Raw genomic sequence first — 16,397 nt, 5'->3', positions numbered from 1 at the left:
CACTAATGCATTACTGTGAGAGGTAATGCAGCACTATAAGCACTAATGCATTACTGTGAGAGTTAATGCAGCACTATAAGCACTAATGCATTACTGTGAGAGGTAATGCAGCACTATAAGCACTAATGCATTACTGTGAGAGGTAATGCAGCACTATAAGCACTAATGCATTACTGTGAGAGGTAATGCAGCACTATAAGCACTAATGCATTACTGTGAGAGGTAATGCAACACTATAAGCACTAATGCATTACTGTGAGAGGTAATGCAGCACTATAAGCACTAATGCATTACTGTGAGAGGTAATGCAGCACTATAAGCACTAATGAATTACTGTGAGAGGTAATGCAGCACTATAAGCACTAATGCATTACTGTGAGAGGTAATGCAACACTATAAGCACTAATGCATTACTGTGAGAGGTAATGCAGCACTATAAGCACTAATGCATTACTGTGAGAGGTAATGCAGCACTATAAGCACTAATGCATTACTGTGAATTAATGCAGCACTATAAGCACTAATGCATTACTGTGAGAGTTAATGCAGCACTATAAGCACTAATGCATTACTGTGAATTAATGCAGCACTATAAGCACTAATGCATTACTGTGAGAGTTAATGCAGCACTATAAGCACTAATGCATTACTGTGAGAGTTAATGCAGCACTATAAGCACTAATGCATCACTATGAGAGTTAATGCAGCACTATAAGCACTAATGCATCACTGTGAGAGGTAATGCAGCACTATAAGCACTAATGCATTACTATGAGAGTTAATGCAGCACTATAAGCACTAATGCATTACTGTGAGAGTTAATGCAGCACTATAAGCACTAATGCATCACTGTGAGAGTTAATGCAGCACTATAAGCACTAATGCATCACTGTGAGAGGTAATGCAGCACTATAAGCACTAATGCATTACTGTGAGAGGTAATGCAGCACTATAAGCACTAATGCATCACTGTGAGAGGTAATGCAGCACTATAAGCACTAATGCATCACTGTGAGAGGTAATGCAGCACTATAAGCACTAATGCATCACTGTGAGAGGTAATGCAGCACTATAAGCACTAATGCATTACTGTGAGAGGTAATGCAGCACTATAAGCACTAATGCATTACTGTGAGAGGTAATGCAGCACTATAAGCACTAATGCATTACTGTGAGAGGTAATGCAACACTATAAGCACTAATGCATTACTGTGAGAGGTAATGCAGCACTATAAGCACTAATGCATTACTGTGAGAGTTAATGCAGCACTATAAGCACTAATGCATTACTGTGAGAGTTAATGCAGCACTATAAGCACTAATGCATTACTGTGAGAGTTAATGCAGCACTATAAGCACTAATGCATTACTGTGAGAGGTAATGCAGCACTATAAGCACTAATGCATCACTGTGAGAGTTAATGCAGCACTATAAGCACTAATGCATTACTGTTTGAGTTAATGCAGCACTATAAGCACTAATGCATTACTGTGAGAGTTAATGCAGCACTATAAGCACTAATGCATTACTGTGAGAGTTAATGCAGCACTATAAGCACTAATGCATTACTGTGAGAGTTAATGCAGCACTATAAGCACTAATGCATCACTGTGAGAGGTAATGCAGCACTATAAGCACTAATGCATCACTGTGAGAGGTAATGCAGCACTATAAGCACTAATGCATTACTATGAGAGTTAATGCAGCACTATAAGCACTAATGCATTACTGTGAGAGTTAATGCAGCACTATAAGCACTAATGCATTACTGTGAGAGTTAATGCAGCACTATCAGCAGACATGATCTGAGTTAATGCAACTGCTCCACTCATTCCCTCCCAAACCCAGGGCTGCTGATGCACTGCCTCTCCTGGCTGAAACGCGAAGGTCATTGCAGTAAAAGGCGTCGAGCCCCAACACATCTGCCCCAGTACCCCCACCACAGCCCCACAGCCCCCCAAAAACAGGCAGTGCGCGCTATCATAAGGCAGGAAGAACCAGAGGGCTGCAGTCTGTCTGCAACGCAGCGCGGTCAGGAGGCTCCGCGCGGAGGTGCACTTGTTCCCCAGCGGCGCGCTCGCGCGGTCGCGCTACATAACAGAGATTTGGGCGAATTTCCTAAAAAACTGCGCATCGACACGCTGCTGGAAAAGCGCCGAATCAGCGCCCAGAGCGACCCGCGCGCCGCGCACTCACCCAGAACACGAAGGAGTAGACGATCAGCAGCGTCTTCAGGCACGTTATCACGGGTTTGGTCTCCATCCTCCTCGATGCCATGCTACGGCGCAGCTGCTGCGCTCGAGCCTGCTGGAGCCTGCCTGCGCCTCTCCGCTCGAGCTCCGCTCCGCCCCGGCCAATCGGAAAGCGAGATGAGGCCGCAAGCCCCGCCCCCCACCACCCCTCCCTCCCTCACGACTCCCTCGCCCTGAAAGCAGAGAGTAGCGAGCGTGACGTGACGACGGCGTCGCGCGCTGCGCAAAATGGCGACAGTGTTAGCATCAGTGCTAAAGAGGAGGAATTTGAGCGAGTTTGTGAAGCGATTTTCAGGAGAAAACTTCGGAATTGGTACGATTTTATACGCGGAAATCATTTGTAAGCTCTGTCAGCAAACATTGAGCACTTTTATTTGTTTGTTTTGGGAATTTTTTACCTCATTTCACGAATATAGCGTTTAAAAATCACCTCATCATATTAAAGGGCACATATCATATAGATATATTTCACTTTTATTTTATATAACTGTTCATCTAGAACTTTTGTGAAGCGAAAATATTAATTTTACACACTTTTTATTTTTTTATTTTTATTATTTTTCTTTTATGACGTCACAAAAACTATAAATTCACCACAGCCCTTGTTATCTTTATACATGGACTGTGTAGTAAATCATATATATTTTTAATTACTCTTTTATTAAAGAAAAACAATTTCAAATATACATATACTAATGTATATAATATAATAATATAATTATACTAATACTAACAATATAATATAATACTAATACTTATGCACATCATATAAAAATCATATAGTTTAGTATAAATGTTTTTGATGTCGGCCTCTAATAATATTTTATGTGCAATAATTAGAACTATAACATAACAGTAACTACATTCTCTATATAGTTTTTAAAAATAAGTAATTAATAAAATATATCAAATAGTTACTTTAATAAGATGTTATGTAAAACTACTACTGCCAATACTACTAGGGCTGGACGAGATGGTAAAAATACTAGCTACATCATGATATTTAAAGACGTTTTCACCATACGATATTTATCACGATACATGTAATCGCAAACTAAATATATCAGTAGCTACAAATTCTTAAAAGCTACTAGTCAGATACGCTCTCGTGTTTAATAGTGATGTTTATTACACTGTTATTAATGAAACCTGCAGTTGATCAGAGCTTATTAAGCACTTACAATATTCTTGATATGCTTAGAAAAGCATATTGTGTACTACAATAACAAAATATACCACAATCCGATACAATATTAATATGCTATACTTATACAATAATACCCTTGAGAAACCGATTCAGAATTGGTCACCACGGTGGCGAATGACATCACCAGACATCAGAAGAGGTTAGGGTTCTTCACAAGTTCCTCTACAGAACGTTATTACACCAAATGGTTATGAATATGCCGTCTGACATCTGTGAGATCTGCCACATCATCATCATCATCATCATCATCATCCTTCCATATGAAACTCAGAAGACACGTGTAGCTTCACTGGTGGGTTTGGACAGTAAATAAAAGTCCCACACGTGCCAAATTGTTCACCGGGAGGTGTGAAATAGAAACGGATCAAATCACTGAAAATATTCACGATACAAGAAAAAAAACAAAAACATTTACATTATATTTAATATTAAAAGTGCCTTAAAATAGATAAACCCCGAGTTAAACCCTCAGGCGTAAACGTCCGCTTCCACCAGAATAAGACGTCTGACTCTCTCTGACGAAGCTCATATGATCCAGCAGTGCGGTGTGAAGTAAGTTCACAGTTCTGCTCCAGAATTAGCATGCTGGTGTGCTATATCTGACACTCCACATTTACAACCTATTGCGAATGCAGCCGTGGGGAGAATGCCCGCAGGGGGAAAGAAGAGCTGATAGGCTACTGGAGCACTTCGCAATCTTAAGTGAGTCAGTTTGCAAACCGACAGGTCACAGTACACCATGTGAATCCGACCTCTTCCAAAATCTCGGACAAACCAAATTAGTGAAGAGTTAGCACTTGTTTGGAATGTCTTTGGAGAAAGCAGTGTGAGCAAGTGTAGAGGTATTGCAAGTGTATTAAACTTCCCATTTAATTACTAGCAAATTTCCAAAGAACGAAGTTCCAATGTACGAAGTTCCTGTTCCCCATCTTTTTAACGTAGTCACATGTCTCCGTTCAAGCTCTTTCTTCTTGTTCAACTCAGAACTCCTTACCGAAGCTCTCCTCCAACACTGGCATGCATGGAAAGTATGCACTGAACTCGTATGTTGAGATGTACGCTTGATATGTTCGTATCTTTGCAGCCTGAACCAGAATAAACCAGAATAAACCAGGAGATTCAGGAGCAAAGATCCAAACTGGAGACTGGATGAACTACTGGGAGTTCTAGCACTCATCACATAATGGAAATGTGGACCAGTACCACAGCAACGTTGGTTTGGTAGGTTTACATTTGTTTGTTTATTTTGTGAAGTACATTTTAATGCATTTTACAAAACCTTGACCAATATTGTATTTATCAGAACTTGGTAGTTCGTCCTGCTCCAGACACGAAAGGATTAAACTTAAAAATATAATCTTGCAAAGAAAAATTATTAAAGTTAGAATTTGCATTTTAAAAGCCAGCAGGTTACATTTATCTTTCTTCTCTTAATTTGGCTTTACCAGAAATGTAAAGTATTTGGAAATACCAGATGTTTTCTGAAAGTGTGGTTCCAGTCCGTTCACATATTTTCAATGTTGACTTAAACGATAAGCATGATTACCCTAAAACAAATAGATCTTCTCAAATAATTCTGTATGTACTTTATTGTGTCTTATATAAACAGTCATGGATACTGCTGTATGCAGGGTGCCATCTGTTGGCTGAATGCAGACGGTAATGCCAATTTACAACTCAAAATCAGACTACTGTGGTCATTTAAAAGGGTTACATCGTTTATAGACTCTAAATCATGAGTTGCAAATATGCAGCTTTATTTATTACAGTAGCTTTAAAAGTCAAATGTCAATTTATTGTAAAATTCAAGCACATAAGTCAGTTAAGTCATTTCATAAAACAAATCAAGCAGTTTCATCACCAAAGACATACAGGTTTATGAAAAGCTTAGACAGTAATAGTCAAATGTAATTTTTTGTTGATTTTCGAAGTAAAAATAAGTGTAAAAAAAAATACTTTTTTGCTTACTTTAACATATTCTTTTTTTCAAATATGTTAACGTAAATATAAAATTTGAAATTAACGATACATTTCATCTTAACAGTGGTGTCTAAACATCTGCATACGACCATAAATAGAAATTTTACGGAAATTACAAATTTACGATATTTATGAAAATTACAAAGACATTTAAAAACATTTTTAAAAATGTGTTTTTAAAAGTATTCAATTATTTTAGTGAATTTTATACATAATAAAACATCAATCACAACCAAACCCTGAAATCAGTAATCATTCATAAATATATATTCCAGTTTTTTGTTTGTCAACAAGGCACAACAAGGTTTGATATGTTGAGTAACTTTTCCTTCTTACATTTGGAGTGAGTTTGAACAGTGTGGCCTCTTTTTTAATTGGTAATCGATTTATGAGCAACATATTAAAAGCACTAGTGATATATTGAGGTGGAAGACACATATTATAAACGTCTATTAGTGTGAGTGTTCAGAAGCCCATAGCGACAACATGACCCTCTCTAAACGCTTTAGAGAAGCTAACTTATTGATTTTAGGCTTGCCACAATCATTTTTGCTGACCTTGATGTTGCCCATTGTGTTTATTTGTGTGTTTTTAGTAGAGCTGTTGATTTCAGAAGAGTAAAGACTGTTAACACCACTGAACTGATACACACTGGGAGTACATCACTCAGCCCAGTAGAGTGAGAATTAGAACACAGCAGAACTAGCAAACATCAGTAACAGCACAAAAGGCAATTGGTCTAATTCTTTATATGACAATCTCTTTCTTTTCTTATTTTGATGATCCAAACAAAACAGAAGGAGTTCTGTTTTATTTATGTATTATTTAGAATCTATAGAGTCTAAATATTCTTTAAAATTAAAAGTTGCTATTTAAAAAGTCTTAACATGACAGTAATATTGTTTATTGCAATTATTTCTGGGACAATAAAGCGTAAAAGTTGTTGGGGCAGGGCTGGTTGGGTAGTGTGTAGAAAAAAAAGCAGCACATAATTGTCTAAAATGTAAAACAAGAAAAAAAAAACGTATAGAAGCGAAAAATCACCATTTGACTTAAATCACGTGGCCAAAACTCGGAAGACGGCGGCCACCTACAGTGCAAACATTACAAGTTTCTCCTCTCCACTAGATACAGCCTGTAAGGCCATATGATTGGTCATTGCACCAAGTACGGACATATATATATATAGTCGCTGTCATTCAGAAACCAAATCTTCAAAACAGCAGCTTTACAGGAAAAGGAAAAAACCTTCTTAACGTTCAACAGAATTTCAAGTCATGTTGGAGCGTTTCTATTGGTCCTTTCATTCCGACAACGTAAAGAGCAACGGTCAGATATACATTACCGGCAAAAAAGGGAAAAACGGCAAGCATGGAGAATAATTGTTTTTGCGGGACAGCAACAACATTATATATACATATATATTTACTGATCTTTCAAAATTAAAAATATTATTAGTGTAATTCTGAATCAATGCATGTCTTTTGCAAAAACTTGGTCCCATATTAAAGATGAGTTGACAGCAGACTGTCAGTGTCCACCATCTTCAGCAGCTGGAAAGCGTGCTACTTGGTCCAGGTGAACAGGAATTTCACGTACCCAGTTCTCGGTTTAGCTGCGCGAGGTATTCCGGTGATGGTTTTAGTGATCAGCTCAAAGCCATAACGCTCCAGTTTTTGGGGCCCAGGTTCCCAAAAGCGTCTTGGTGTCAGGATCGTTGGTACTGGTAGAGAGAGCGTTCAGTGTGGTGCTCGCTTGACCGTTTCAGAATTGCCTTCGCGTTACGATTCTTCTAGGAGACTCGGCCTTTACTGCTCCCAGTCACAGTGTCAGTCATAGTGGGAGTTACTGGACGCGGCCTGCAGGCCAGCCTCTATGCTGTCTCGGTGTTTGAATCCAGGCAGCTCAGCTGCTAACAAAACCTCCAACACAGAGGGCTGGAAAGACAGACAGACAGACATAGAGACAGACAGACAGGTGCATAAACTTCAATTCAGCTTCAGCATGTGATGCACCGCAAGCTGCTGAAACATGAGGTGTGGTAGCTGGTATGGTTTAGTAGTTGTGAGTTGGTCTGGTAGGTATTGGCATGTTTTTGTTGTGATGTAATAATAATACATACATACATAAATAAATAATTAATTAGGTTACAGGTGGGTAAGGAACCTACAGAGGAGCAGACAGCCTTAAAGTCAACAGCAGGATTTTAGAACGGATGTGTTTTGTATCTGGTAGCCAGTGAAGCTGATGAAGCATGCACCAGGACCTCAGGGTCTGGTATGATGAGGATGTTATTGGCATGGTCCGATAGACGTTGTTATGGTTTGCTAATTATTGGTGTGGTCTGGTCGTTGTTGGCCAAGTCTGGTAGCTGGTGGCGTGGTTTGAAAGTTGCTGGTGTGGTTTGGTATTTGTTGGTGTGGTTTGGTATTTGTTGGTATGGTTTGGTATTTGTATGGTTTGGTATTTTTTGGTGTGGTTTGGTATTTGTATGGTTTGGTATTTTTTGGTGTGGTTTGGTATTTGTATGGTTTGGTATTTTTTGGTGTGGTTTGGTATTTGTTGGTGTGGTTTGGTATTTGTATGGTTTGGTATTTGTTGGTGCGGTTTGGTATTTGTATGGTTTGGTATTTGTTGGTGCGGTTTGGTATTTGTATGGTTTGGTATTTTTTGGTGTGGTTTGGTATTTGTAGGTATGGTTTGGTATTTGTATGGTTTGGTATTTGTTGGTGCGGTTTGGTATTTGTATGGTTTGGTATTTGTTGGTGCGGTTTGGTATTTGTTAGTGTGCTTTGATATTTGTTGGTATGGTTTGGTATTTGTTGGTGTGGTTTGGTATTTGTATGGTTTGGTATTTGTTAGTGTGCTTTGATATTTGTTGGTATGGTTTGGTATTTGTTGGTGTGGTTTGATATTTGTATGGTTTGGTATTTTTTGGTGTGGTTTGGTATTTGTAGGTATGGTTTGGTATTTGTATGGTTTGGTATTTGTTGGTGCGGTTTGGTATTTGTATGGTTTGGTATTTGTTGGTGCGGTTTGGTATTTGTTAGTGTGCTTTGATATTTGTTGGTATGGTTTGGTATTTGTTGGTGTGGTTTGGTATTTGTATGGTTTGGTATTTGTTAGTGTGCTTTGATATTTGTTGGTATGGTTTGGTATTTGTTGGTGCGATTTGGTATTTGTTAGTGTGCTTTGATATTTGTTGGTATGGTTTGGTATTTGTTGGTGTGGTTTGGTATTTGTATGGTTTGGTATTTGTTAGTGTGCTTTGATATTTGTTGGTATGGTTTGGTATTTGTTGGTGTGGTTTGGTATTTGTTGGTGTGGTTTGGTATTTGTATGGTTTGGTATTTGTTGGTGTGGTTTGGTATTTGTTGGTATGGTTTGGTATTTGTTGGTGTGGTTTGGTATTTGTTGGTATGGTTTGGTATTTATTGGTGTGGTTTGGTATTTGTTGGTGCGGTTTGGTATTTATTGGTGCGGTTTGGTATTTGTTGGTATGGTTTGGTATTTGTTGGTATGGTTTGGTATTTGTTGGTATTGCCTGGTAGCAGGTGGCACGGTTCGATGGTTGCTGGTATGGTAATAAAGATAAGTCAAGTAAGAAATATGTTTATAGCCTGTAAATATTTATCTAGTTGTTATTATTAAGTTATTAATTCTCCAATTAAGCTTTGGTGAGTTTTTGGTTCTATGATCTATGATGATGATGATCGATAGGGACAGAGACTATACGCTGAATGACAATAAAGACCACTGCAGATGTGAGATATCTGTGATTCACAACAGCATCTCCAATTGGCTCAAGCTTACTAGACGCAATTACTGATTTATCCACTAGAGGTCTTCCACTTCTTCTCAAGCTTTGGCACCGAGTCCCGGTCTCTGCAGCACCAAAGTCCTTATAGGAAAGTCTGTTCGCTATGCGGCAGTCGGGCAGCAACGCCCTCGGACAGTTATTTCCAGTAAGACCAGACGGGTTCCTCTCTCCTCTATAGGGAGAGCTCTGTAAACCCAGACCTGATGACGAGGCACAAATGGCTTCCAAATTTTGTGGACACAGAGGATATAGTCTTACCTTCAGTCCCATGAACACCAGGGAGACGTTGTGTAGCTTAAACTGCTTCAGCAGATCCTTCAGTTCATTCACCACGGTGTAGTCAATACTGCTGACGTGGTGACAGTCCAGCACCACACACCGGGCAGGAGATACTGAGAGAGAGAGAGAGGTCACTGGGATCTGACAACAGTGCAACAACAGTGGATAAATGAATGCATGTGCGCGAGTGTGTGTAGGAGACTCTTACCATGTAGGGCATGTGAACGTAGGACTCCACAGAGGTGCTCTATGGCAGGGAAATGCAGCCCACTTCCCAGCTCCATCACGATGACCCCATGGTCAGAGATCTGTGTGTAGACCCTCATCATTTAATACAGTTCAGCACATTCAGAGACTTAAACCTTAAAGCCAAAACGCTGAAGAGGAACGTGCCACTAAAATACACAGTATGTGGATAAGATGCACTTTCGCACTTCCACTGCCTCAATTTTAGAATTTTACAATATAATAAATATCATTTTTTTCTGGTGTATTTTCATGATCTACATGTATGTATTCTGAATTACATCAAAACAATCCATTTAAATCTGAAACGGGAGAATTTCACTTGAATGTTAGGAGGATTTTAGCCTTGATATCTACACATTTCAAAGAGGAGTTATTTCCTACTCTGAAAAACGACTAGCAATTATTCTGCAATTACTGACAAATGATTCACTTATTATGTATTAATCAGACAACCGTGGCAATAATTTAGTATCTACTTTGAATATTACTATGAATTACTCAGTATCCACTATGAATTACTCAGTAAGTGCTAAACATTTTTGCAGCATCCACTATAAATGATTTAGTCTACTAAAATGTAAACTAGTAATTATACAGTATCTGCTATTAATAATCCACTATGAAATACTCAGTAACTACTAACATATACTTATCCACTATGAATTATTCAGTATCCACTATTTTATTTCATACCTAGTATGAATTATTCAGCATCTACTGTGTCTACAATTAATTGTACAGTATCTACTATGAAGTATTCAGTATCCACTACTAAAACTACTGAAATGTTTTCATTATCCACTATGAATTATTCGGTAACTACCACAAATTATTCATTATCCACAATGAATTGTTTACAATTTATTTAGTCTCTAAAATTAATTATACAGTATCTACTATGAAGTACCACAATGTATTCACTATCCACTATAAATTACTCCGCAAGTAGTAAAATATACTTAGTATCTACCATGAATTAATTTGTTGTCAATACTAAAAGTTATTCTTTATGCACTATGAATTATTTATGATTTATTTAGTCTCTACTGTTAAATATACAGTATCTACTACAAGGTTTTCAATATCCACTATTAATTAGTCAGTACATTTTAGTACCTTCTATAAATCGTTCAGTATCCACTATGATTTATTTTGTATCTATGAATTATTAAGCAACAACTAAACTGTACTTCTACTCTTAATAATTCAGTAACTACTAATAAATAAGCGTGCAGGTTCTGTAGATGCAGAATTTAGGAAACTGATGTTTATTATTATTATTATTATTATCATTATTAATAAACAGCTCAGTCAGTCTGAATAATTCAGTCCGTGACTGAAGTTGAAAATGCCTGACGTGTCCTGATTAGCATGTCATTCTCCTTTCTAGCTCACCTTTAATTCTGGCCTGGCGACCAGATAGAGCAGCATCAGGCCAGACACGGCTACACCTCCCACAATCCCATACTGCACCTCCCAGAAACTGACCAGGAAGGTGACCAAGAAGGGCAGCAGGTCGAGCCCTGAGAGACAGAGTGGAAAAAAGGGTCACAACCGACTCACCACTGCACACAGCACCTCATACCATCTCCGAGTTAAAGGGGTGGTTCAGCAAATACACCCAGTTTTCCCACTCGCCCCAAATTTGTAGCCCAAAATCGGACAAAAGTAAAGAGACGATCCAGACCTCAGGGCGGCTTATACAGTTTTTTTTGCTATGCTGGGCCATCCATGATATTCACCTATACAGTTAGCACCACGCCAATTGGTGTTCATAAGCTTCAATTTCATGCTAGCAACATTAGCCCCCTAGCTCCAGGCCAAACTAAACAAGCAGACGTCAGACAGCGAACTGATGTGGAGGAAGGGGTTAAAATCAGACTCACTCCTGACCCTCCAGATTTGAGGCAGAACCCTGTAGTCGACCATGGGGGCGACGGCACAGATGATGACAGCGGCCAGAGATGCTTTGGGAATATAGTAGAAGAGGGGCATGAGGAAGGCCAGAGACAACACCACCACCACACCTGAGAGACAGAGAGAGAGAGAGTACCGGTAGGCTTAATAAAGTGCTCAGTGCGTGTAAATACTACTAACCTAGCATATAAAGTTTGCCCTCTCGCACCGCAATGGCTAACAACCTTTGCTAACAGCTACAAACGCCATAGCGCACATTCTCACTGGATTCTGTGCTCTCGGATTTTGAGTATTTGTCCTTTAAAAGTGTTAGTTGGAACCTAGGTTAGTTAGCAGGCTAGAAGTACCACAAGCCAGGCTAGGCTACTACGCTAAGATATGCTAACTACACTAAGTTAGCTGGCTACGGCTTCTCCAGACGGGAAGGAACCTAACCTACAAGGGTAAAGTACACTATTCGGACAAAAGTACTGCCATAGAAAACCGACTTTTGGTTCCATAAAGGAGCTGAGACTGTAAGGAATCTATCATTTAAAGGACAAAAGTATTGGGACACCTGCTCATTCACTGTTACTTCTGAAATCAAGGGGAAAAAATAGCTTATCCTGCTTTTGTTGGAGTAACTATCCCTACTGTCCAGTGAAGAAGACTTTCTACTAGGAACATTGCTAGGAGCATTTGATTGCACTCAGCGACATCCTTCCCAACTCCCCAACTCATCCCCATCCAGAAGTACCGGATGAAGCATTATCCATCATTCCAGAGAACACGCCTTGCATTAGGGACTCGACATCAGTTATGTGTAGCTTCTAGGCTGTTAGCTACAGCTTTGGATTTAGCACTGCAGATTGGGAGGGTACTTGGACACCGTCCCCCTCGAGTGTCCGGCGAACTTTGATGAAACCAACATCTTGTTTCTCATCATCAGATGCGGCAGATTTGACGATACTGGTTTAAAGTTCACCTGTGACTATCCCCCCCGCAGGTGTACACACTCCAGTCTGGGAGTTTACCGCCGTCCTACGAGGAAAGAATTCCAGAACAAACAGGAGGTCAGGTGCTGCAGTCTGCCGACTCAGATCAGGTCACACATTCATTAACAGCATTTCCAGAGATGGATGCTAATGGACACAGCTAACAACTGCCAGCTGTACCCGAATATAAGAGCGTTTATAGATATTATAACTACAGAAACAACGAGACCAAAGATAACCATAAATAATCAGTTAAAACGGCTATATTCTGTTCCTAACTTTAGCTTTTAGTCAGAAAAAATGAGCTTTACTGAGGTAAATTATCCTTTAGGTAAAATAAAATACTATTTCCTCTGAAGTTAGCAAGGTAGCAACCTAGCTATCTATATATTTTTTCCTCGGTTAGGCTTCTTTTCTCTACTTTAAGTATCTAAAATAACCTTTAGCTACCTTACTAACATTTGGTTTTAGTCTAAGGAAAGAAGCCTAACTGAGGACAAATATATATATATATAGATAGCTAGGCTGCTACCTTGCTAACTTTACCTCAGTTTTGCTTCTTGTCTCTTGTGACTAAACGCTAAAGTTAAAAATGTAGCTACCAATTTACCAATTTAGCTTATTTTCTTGAAATCAAAATGCTAACTTTACCGTAGTTTAGCGTCTTGTCTCTGAATAAATACAGCCAGTGCTAGCAGAGACCCAGAACATTTAGGTAGAGGTAAGTTTGCTAAGTTTAGCTTCTTGTCTTGGACTAAACACTAAAGTTAACAATGTAGCTACCAGCTATTTTAGATACTTTACCTCAATTTAGCTTTTTTCTCTAAATAACAGCTAACAGAAATCTGAAATAGCCAGGTAGCTACCTTGCTAACTTTACCTCAGTTTAGCTTCTTGTTTCTGACTAAACGCTAAAGTTTAAAAATGTAGCTACAGGGCTATTTTAGGTACCTTACCTAAATTTACCTTCTTTTCTCTAAATAAAAGCTAATGTATCTTGCTAACTTTGACTTCTGGCCAAAGAAAATGTGTTAAACTGAGGTAAAGTATTTGTCAGAGAAAAAGTCTCAGATTTTACCTCAGTTTAGCTTCTTTTCTCTGAATAAACGCTAAAGTTAATAATGTTGCTACCAGCTAATTAAGACACTTTAGCTTTTATTTAGAGAAAATGAAGCTAAATTGAGGTAAAATATCTGAAATAGCCAGGTAGCTATCTTACCTCAGTTTACCTCAGTTTAGCCTTCTGGCTATTTTAGATACCTTACCTTAATTTAGCCTCTTTTCACTAAGTAAAACCTAAAGTATCTGAAATATTGCCAGGTAGCTACCTTGCTAACTTTGACTTCTGGTCATAGAAAATAAGTCAAACTTCTTCTTTGTCGATGCAGCTTAAAAAAATGCAAAACTACAGCAGTGAACCTCGTTGATGTTTCAGCTAATCGACTACACTTGTAAACTATTGTGACGTAAGGCACACACCTGCCGAAGCTGCCGGTGACGGGATACGCCGAAACGAAGGAGCCCAAGATGTTGGTGAGTCCTGCAGAAACATACAGCCAGTTCTTCAGGATATACTACAGCACACACAGATGGACATTACAGAATACACTGAATCATATTCAGAAGGGCAGAATACACACCAATCGCAAATAATTCCTGGTTGGCATTAATACGATAATTATTCTGACTGCCTGTAAAAACAAACAAACAAACAAACAAACAAAAACAGACAATTTTAAGGGAATTCTTAAGGTTTTTCCAAACACAAATGTAAAAATTTCCTATAGATTAAGATCTGAGTGTTGACCCTTATAAAGGAGCTGTCCAGTCTAAGCTGAATAAAGGTCAATGTTATGGAAAAGTGTTATATGAAAGGTTATGTGTTTACCAAATGCTTTAGCAATCGCGATGCTCTCCAAAACTCCCATCAATGGTATAACAGCAAGACCACCTCCCAAGTCCTGAGGAGCCCACAAGACTGGTCAGAACGGTCTGAAACCTTACTGATCTTATGTGACAATAAAATTATGATGAAGGGCTGGCTAAGAGGATGGTGGACCAACACCCTGCTACTGTACGGTGGGCGGTGAGGTCATATGTATGTGGTGGTACACTGATCACTGACCAGCACGATGTCGCTGAAGGAAACGGACGTGCCGTTGGCCGTTGTCTCAGAGAAGGCTGGAGGTGAGAAGTGAGGCAGGCCCTTGGTGGTCTTCCCCGTCAGGGTAAAGAAATGGCTGCCCGCGAGCTCCGTGGAGTACGCCACACATGTTGCTGCTATCACGACCAGAGCGTTCCGGACTGAGGACATAGAGAGGATGACGATGATCCGTGAGTTCGAGACTAAACCAGCTCTTTTGGTTAAAAGGGGGTTTAACCCCTTACGCTCCATATGTGACTTTTACGACACCCTAAGGATTACTAATCGATAACCAAGTGGTATAAATAAGCCTCTCTCACCCACAGCTAGAAAAGTACTGACTAGAGGAATCCAATCGAATCGAATATCTTAATTTTGATTAACTCACTAAAACTGAATACTGTATATTTGGGTGAATAAAGTGAATAATGACGTGAACTTTTACTATTGGAGCAATTACTATTGGTGCACAGCATTAAAATCTAAAAATAAGTTAAAGTAAAATCATAAAAATAGAATTTTATATAAAATAGCTGACTTTATTGGACATCAGACAGTAAACATCTATTTATATTGTGCCAGTTTTAGTGTATGACTGATTTACACATAATTCTATCATTCTAAAAAGAAAATGATTAACTTTGATAATAGTAATAATAATAATAATAATAATAGAATTTTCACTGGAATTTTCCCTTGCATTAGTGCAACAGCGTCTCTTACAGGTCTCGAGTGTGTACTCACTGGTGGCGAAGCTCCACACGAGGCCTCTAGCGACCCGGACCAGGAGAGACGGGTTCTCTTCAAGTGAGCCCAGAGTGTTCTTCATCATCGTCATCATCACCAGGAATAGCAGACACAGCAGACCCAAAATCACATCCCCTACCCTGAGCAAGAGGAGGGCAGAGTACAGTCGGTCACAAACAAGCAAACAAACAAACACAGTATAGCCTAGTCGTTACACATTCACAGATTTGTAAAAGTCTCAGATTGGTTCTGAAAGCTCACCTGGCCTCAGGTATCCTGTGAAAGGTGTAGTAGACCTGCGGAATAAACTGCTGCGGGATGCCCTTCAGACCCAAAATATTCTACAGGCAGAGACCAGAAACGAACTGGTGACAAAATCATAGGCATCCGAGGCTCACTGATGCTCATGCAGGCCCCGCCCACCTCACAACGCACAGGCACACAGACTTTAGTAAAGGACCTGCTGCTAATGTCAGTCCTAGTGCCAGATACCACAGGACACCTTCAGAGGTCTTGTGGAGTCCGTGCCTCGACGGGTCAGAGCTGTTATGGCGTAACGAAGAAGGCTGGTGGTTTTAATGTAATGGTCGATCGATGCTTGGGCAGTTGCTCACCTTGACCTGTCCGAAGCCGATGGTAACGGCCGCTGCACAGGTGAAGCCCTTGATGACGGGATAGGAAATGAAATCCAGCAGGAAACCTGAGTAGAGAAAAGAGGACAGGATGTTGGATGGATAATCACCATCCCACCTCGTCACCCCCAACTGCTCAACTCATTCAAAATCCCATCCAAAAGTACTGGATGGAGCTCCACCACCACCATCATTC

General features: G+C 39.5%; 2 protein-coding genes across 2 annotated transcripts in view; both read right to left on the bottom strand.

Moving 5' to 3' along the window:
- Positions 1-2,332, bottom strand: part of tspan7 (tetraspanin 7) — a 33,776-nt gene extending 31,444 nt beyond the window's left edge. The window contains exon 1 of the mRNA XM_072671555.1: positions 2,198-2,332. Within this exon, the coding sequence (XP_072527656.1) occupies positions 2,198-2,278 (81 nt within the window). The 5' untranslated portion in view covers positions 2,279-2,332. The remainder of the gene's footprint in view (positions 1-2,197) is intronic.
- Positions 2,333-5,031: 2,699 nt separating this feature from the next.
- slc26a11 (solute carrier family 26 member 11) overlaps positions 5,032-16,397 on the bottom strand; it is a 15,885-nt gene continuing 4,519 nt past the window's right edge. Inside the window, exons 5-17 of the mRNA XM_072671661.1 lie at positions 16,184-16,269; positions 15,831-15,910; positions 15,567-15,709; positions 14,805-14,983; positions 14,568-14,640; positions 14,320-14,370; positions 14,159-14,219; positions 12,670-12,725; positions 11,675-11,815; positions 11,184-11,311; positions 9,748-9,847; positions 9,519-9,652; positions 5,032-7,377 (exon numbers count right to left, since the gene is read on the bottom strand). Coding sequence (XP_072527762.1) covers positions 7,270-7,377; positions 9,519-9,652; positions 9,748-9,847; positions 11,184-11,311; positions 11,675-11,815; positions 12,670-12,725; positions 14,159-14,219; positions 14,320-14,370; positions 14,568-14,640; positions 14,805-14,983; positions 15,567-15,709; positions 15,831-15,910; positions 16,184-16,269 — 1,340 coding nt within the window. The 3' untranslated portion in view covers positions 5,032-7,269. The remainder of the gene's footprint in view (positions 7,378-9,518; positions 9,653-9,747; positions 9,848-11,183; positions 11,312-11,674; positions 11,816-12,669; positions 12,726-14,158; positions 14,220-14,319; positions 14,371-14,567; positions 14,641-14,804; positions 14,984-15,566; positions 15,710-15,830; positions 15,911-16,183; positions 16,270-16,397) is intronic.

The sequence above is a fragment of the Salminus brasiliensis genome, chromosome 25, assembly GCF_030463535.1.
Source record: "Salminus brasiliensis chromosome 25, fSalBra1.hap2, whole genome shotgun sequence".
NCBI lineage: Eukaryota > Metazoa > Chordata > Actinopteri > Characiformes > Bryconidae > Salminus > Salminus brasiliensis.
Note: the sequence above shows the minus strand (reverse complement) of the source record. Positions and strands in the feature narration are given on the sequence as shown.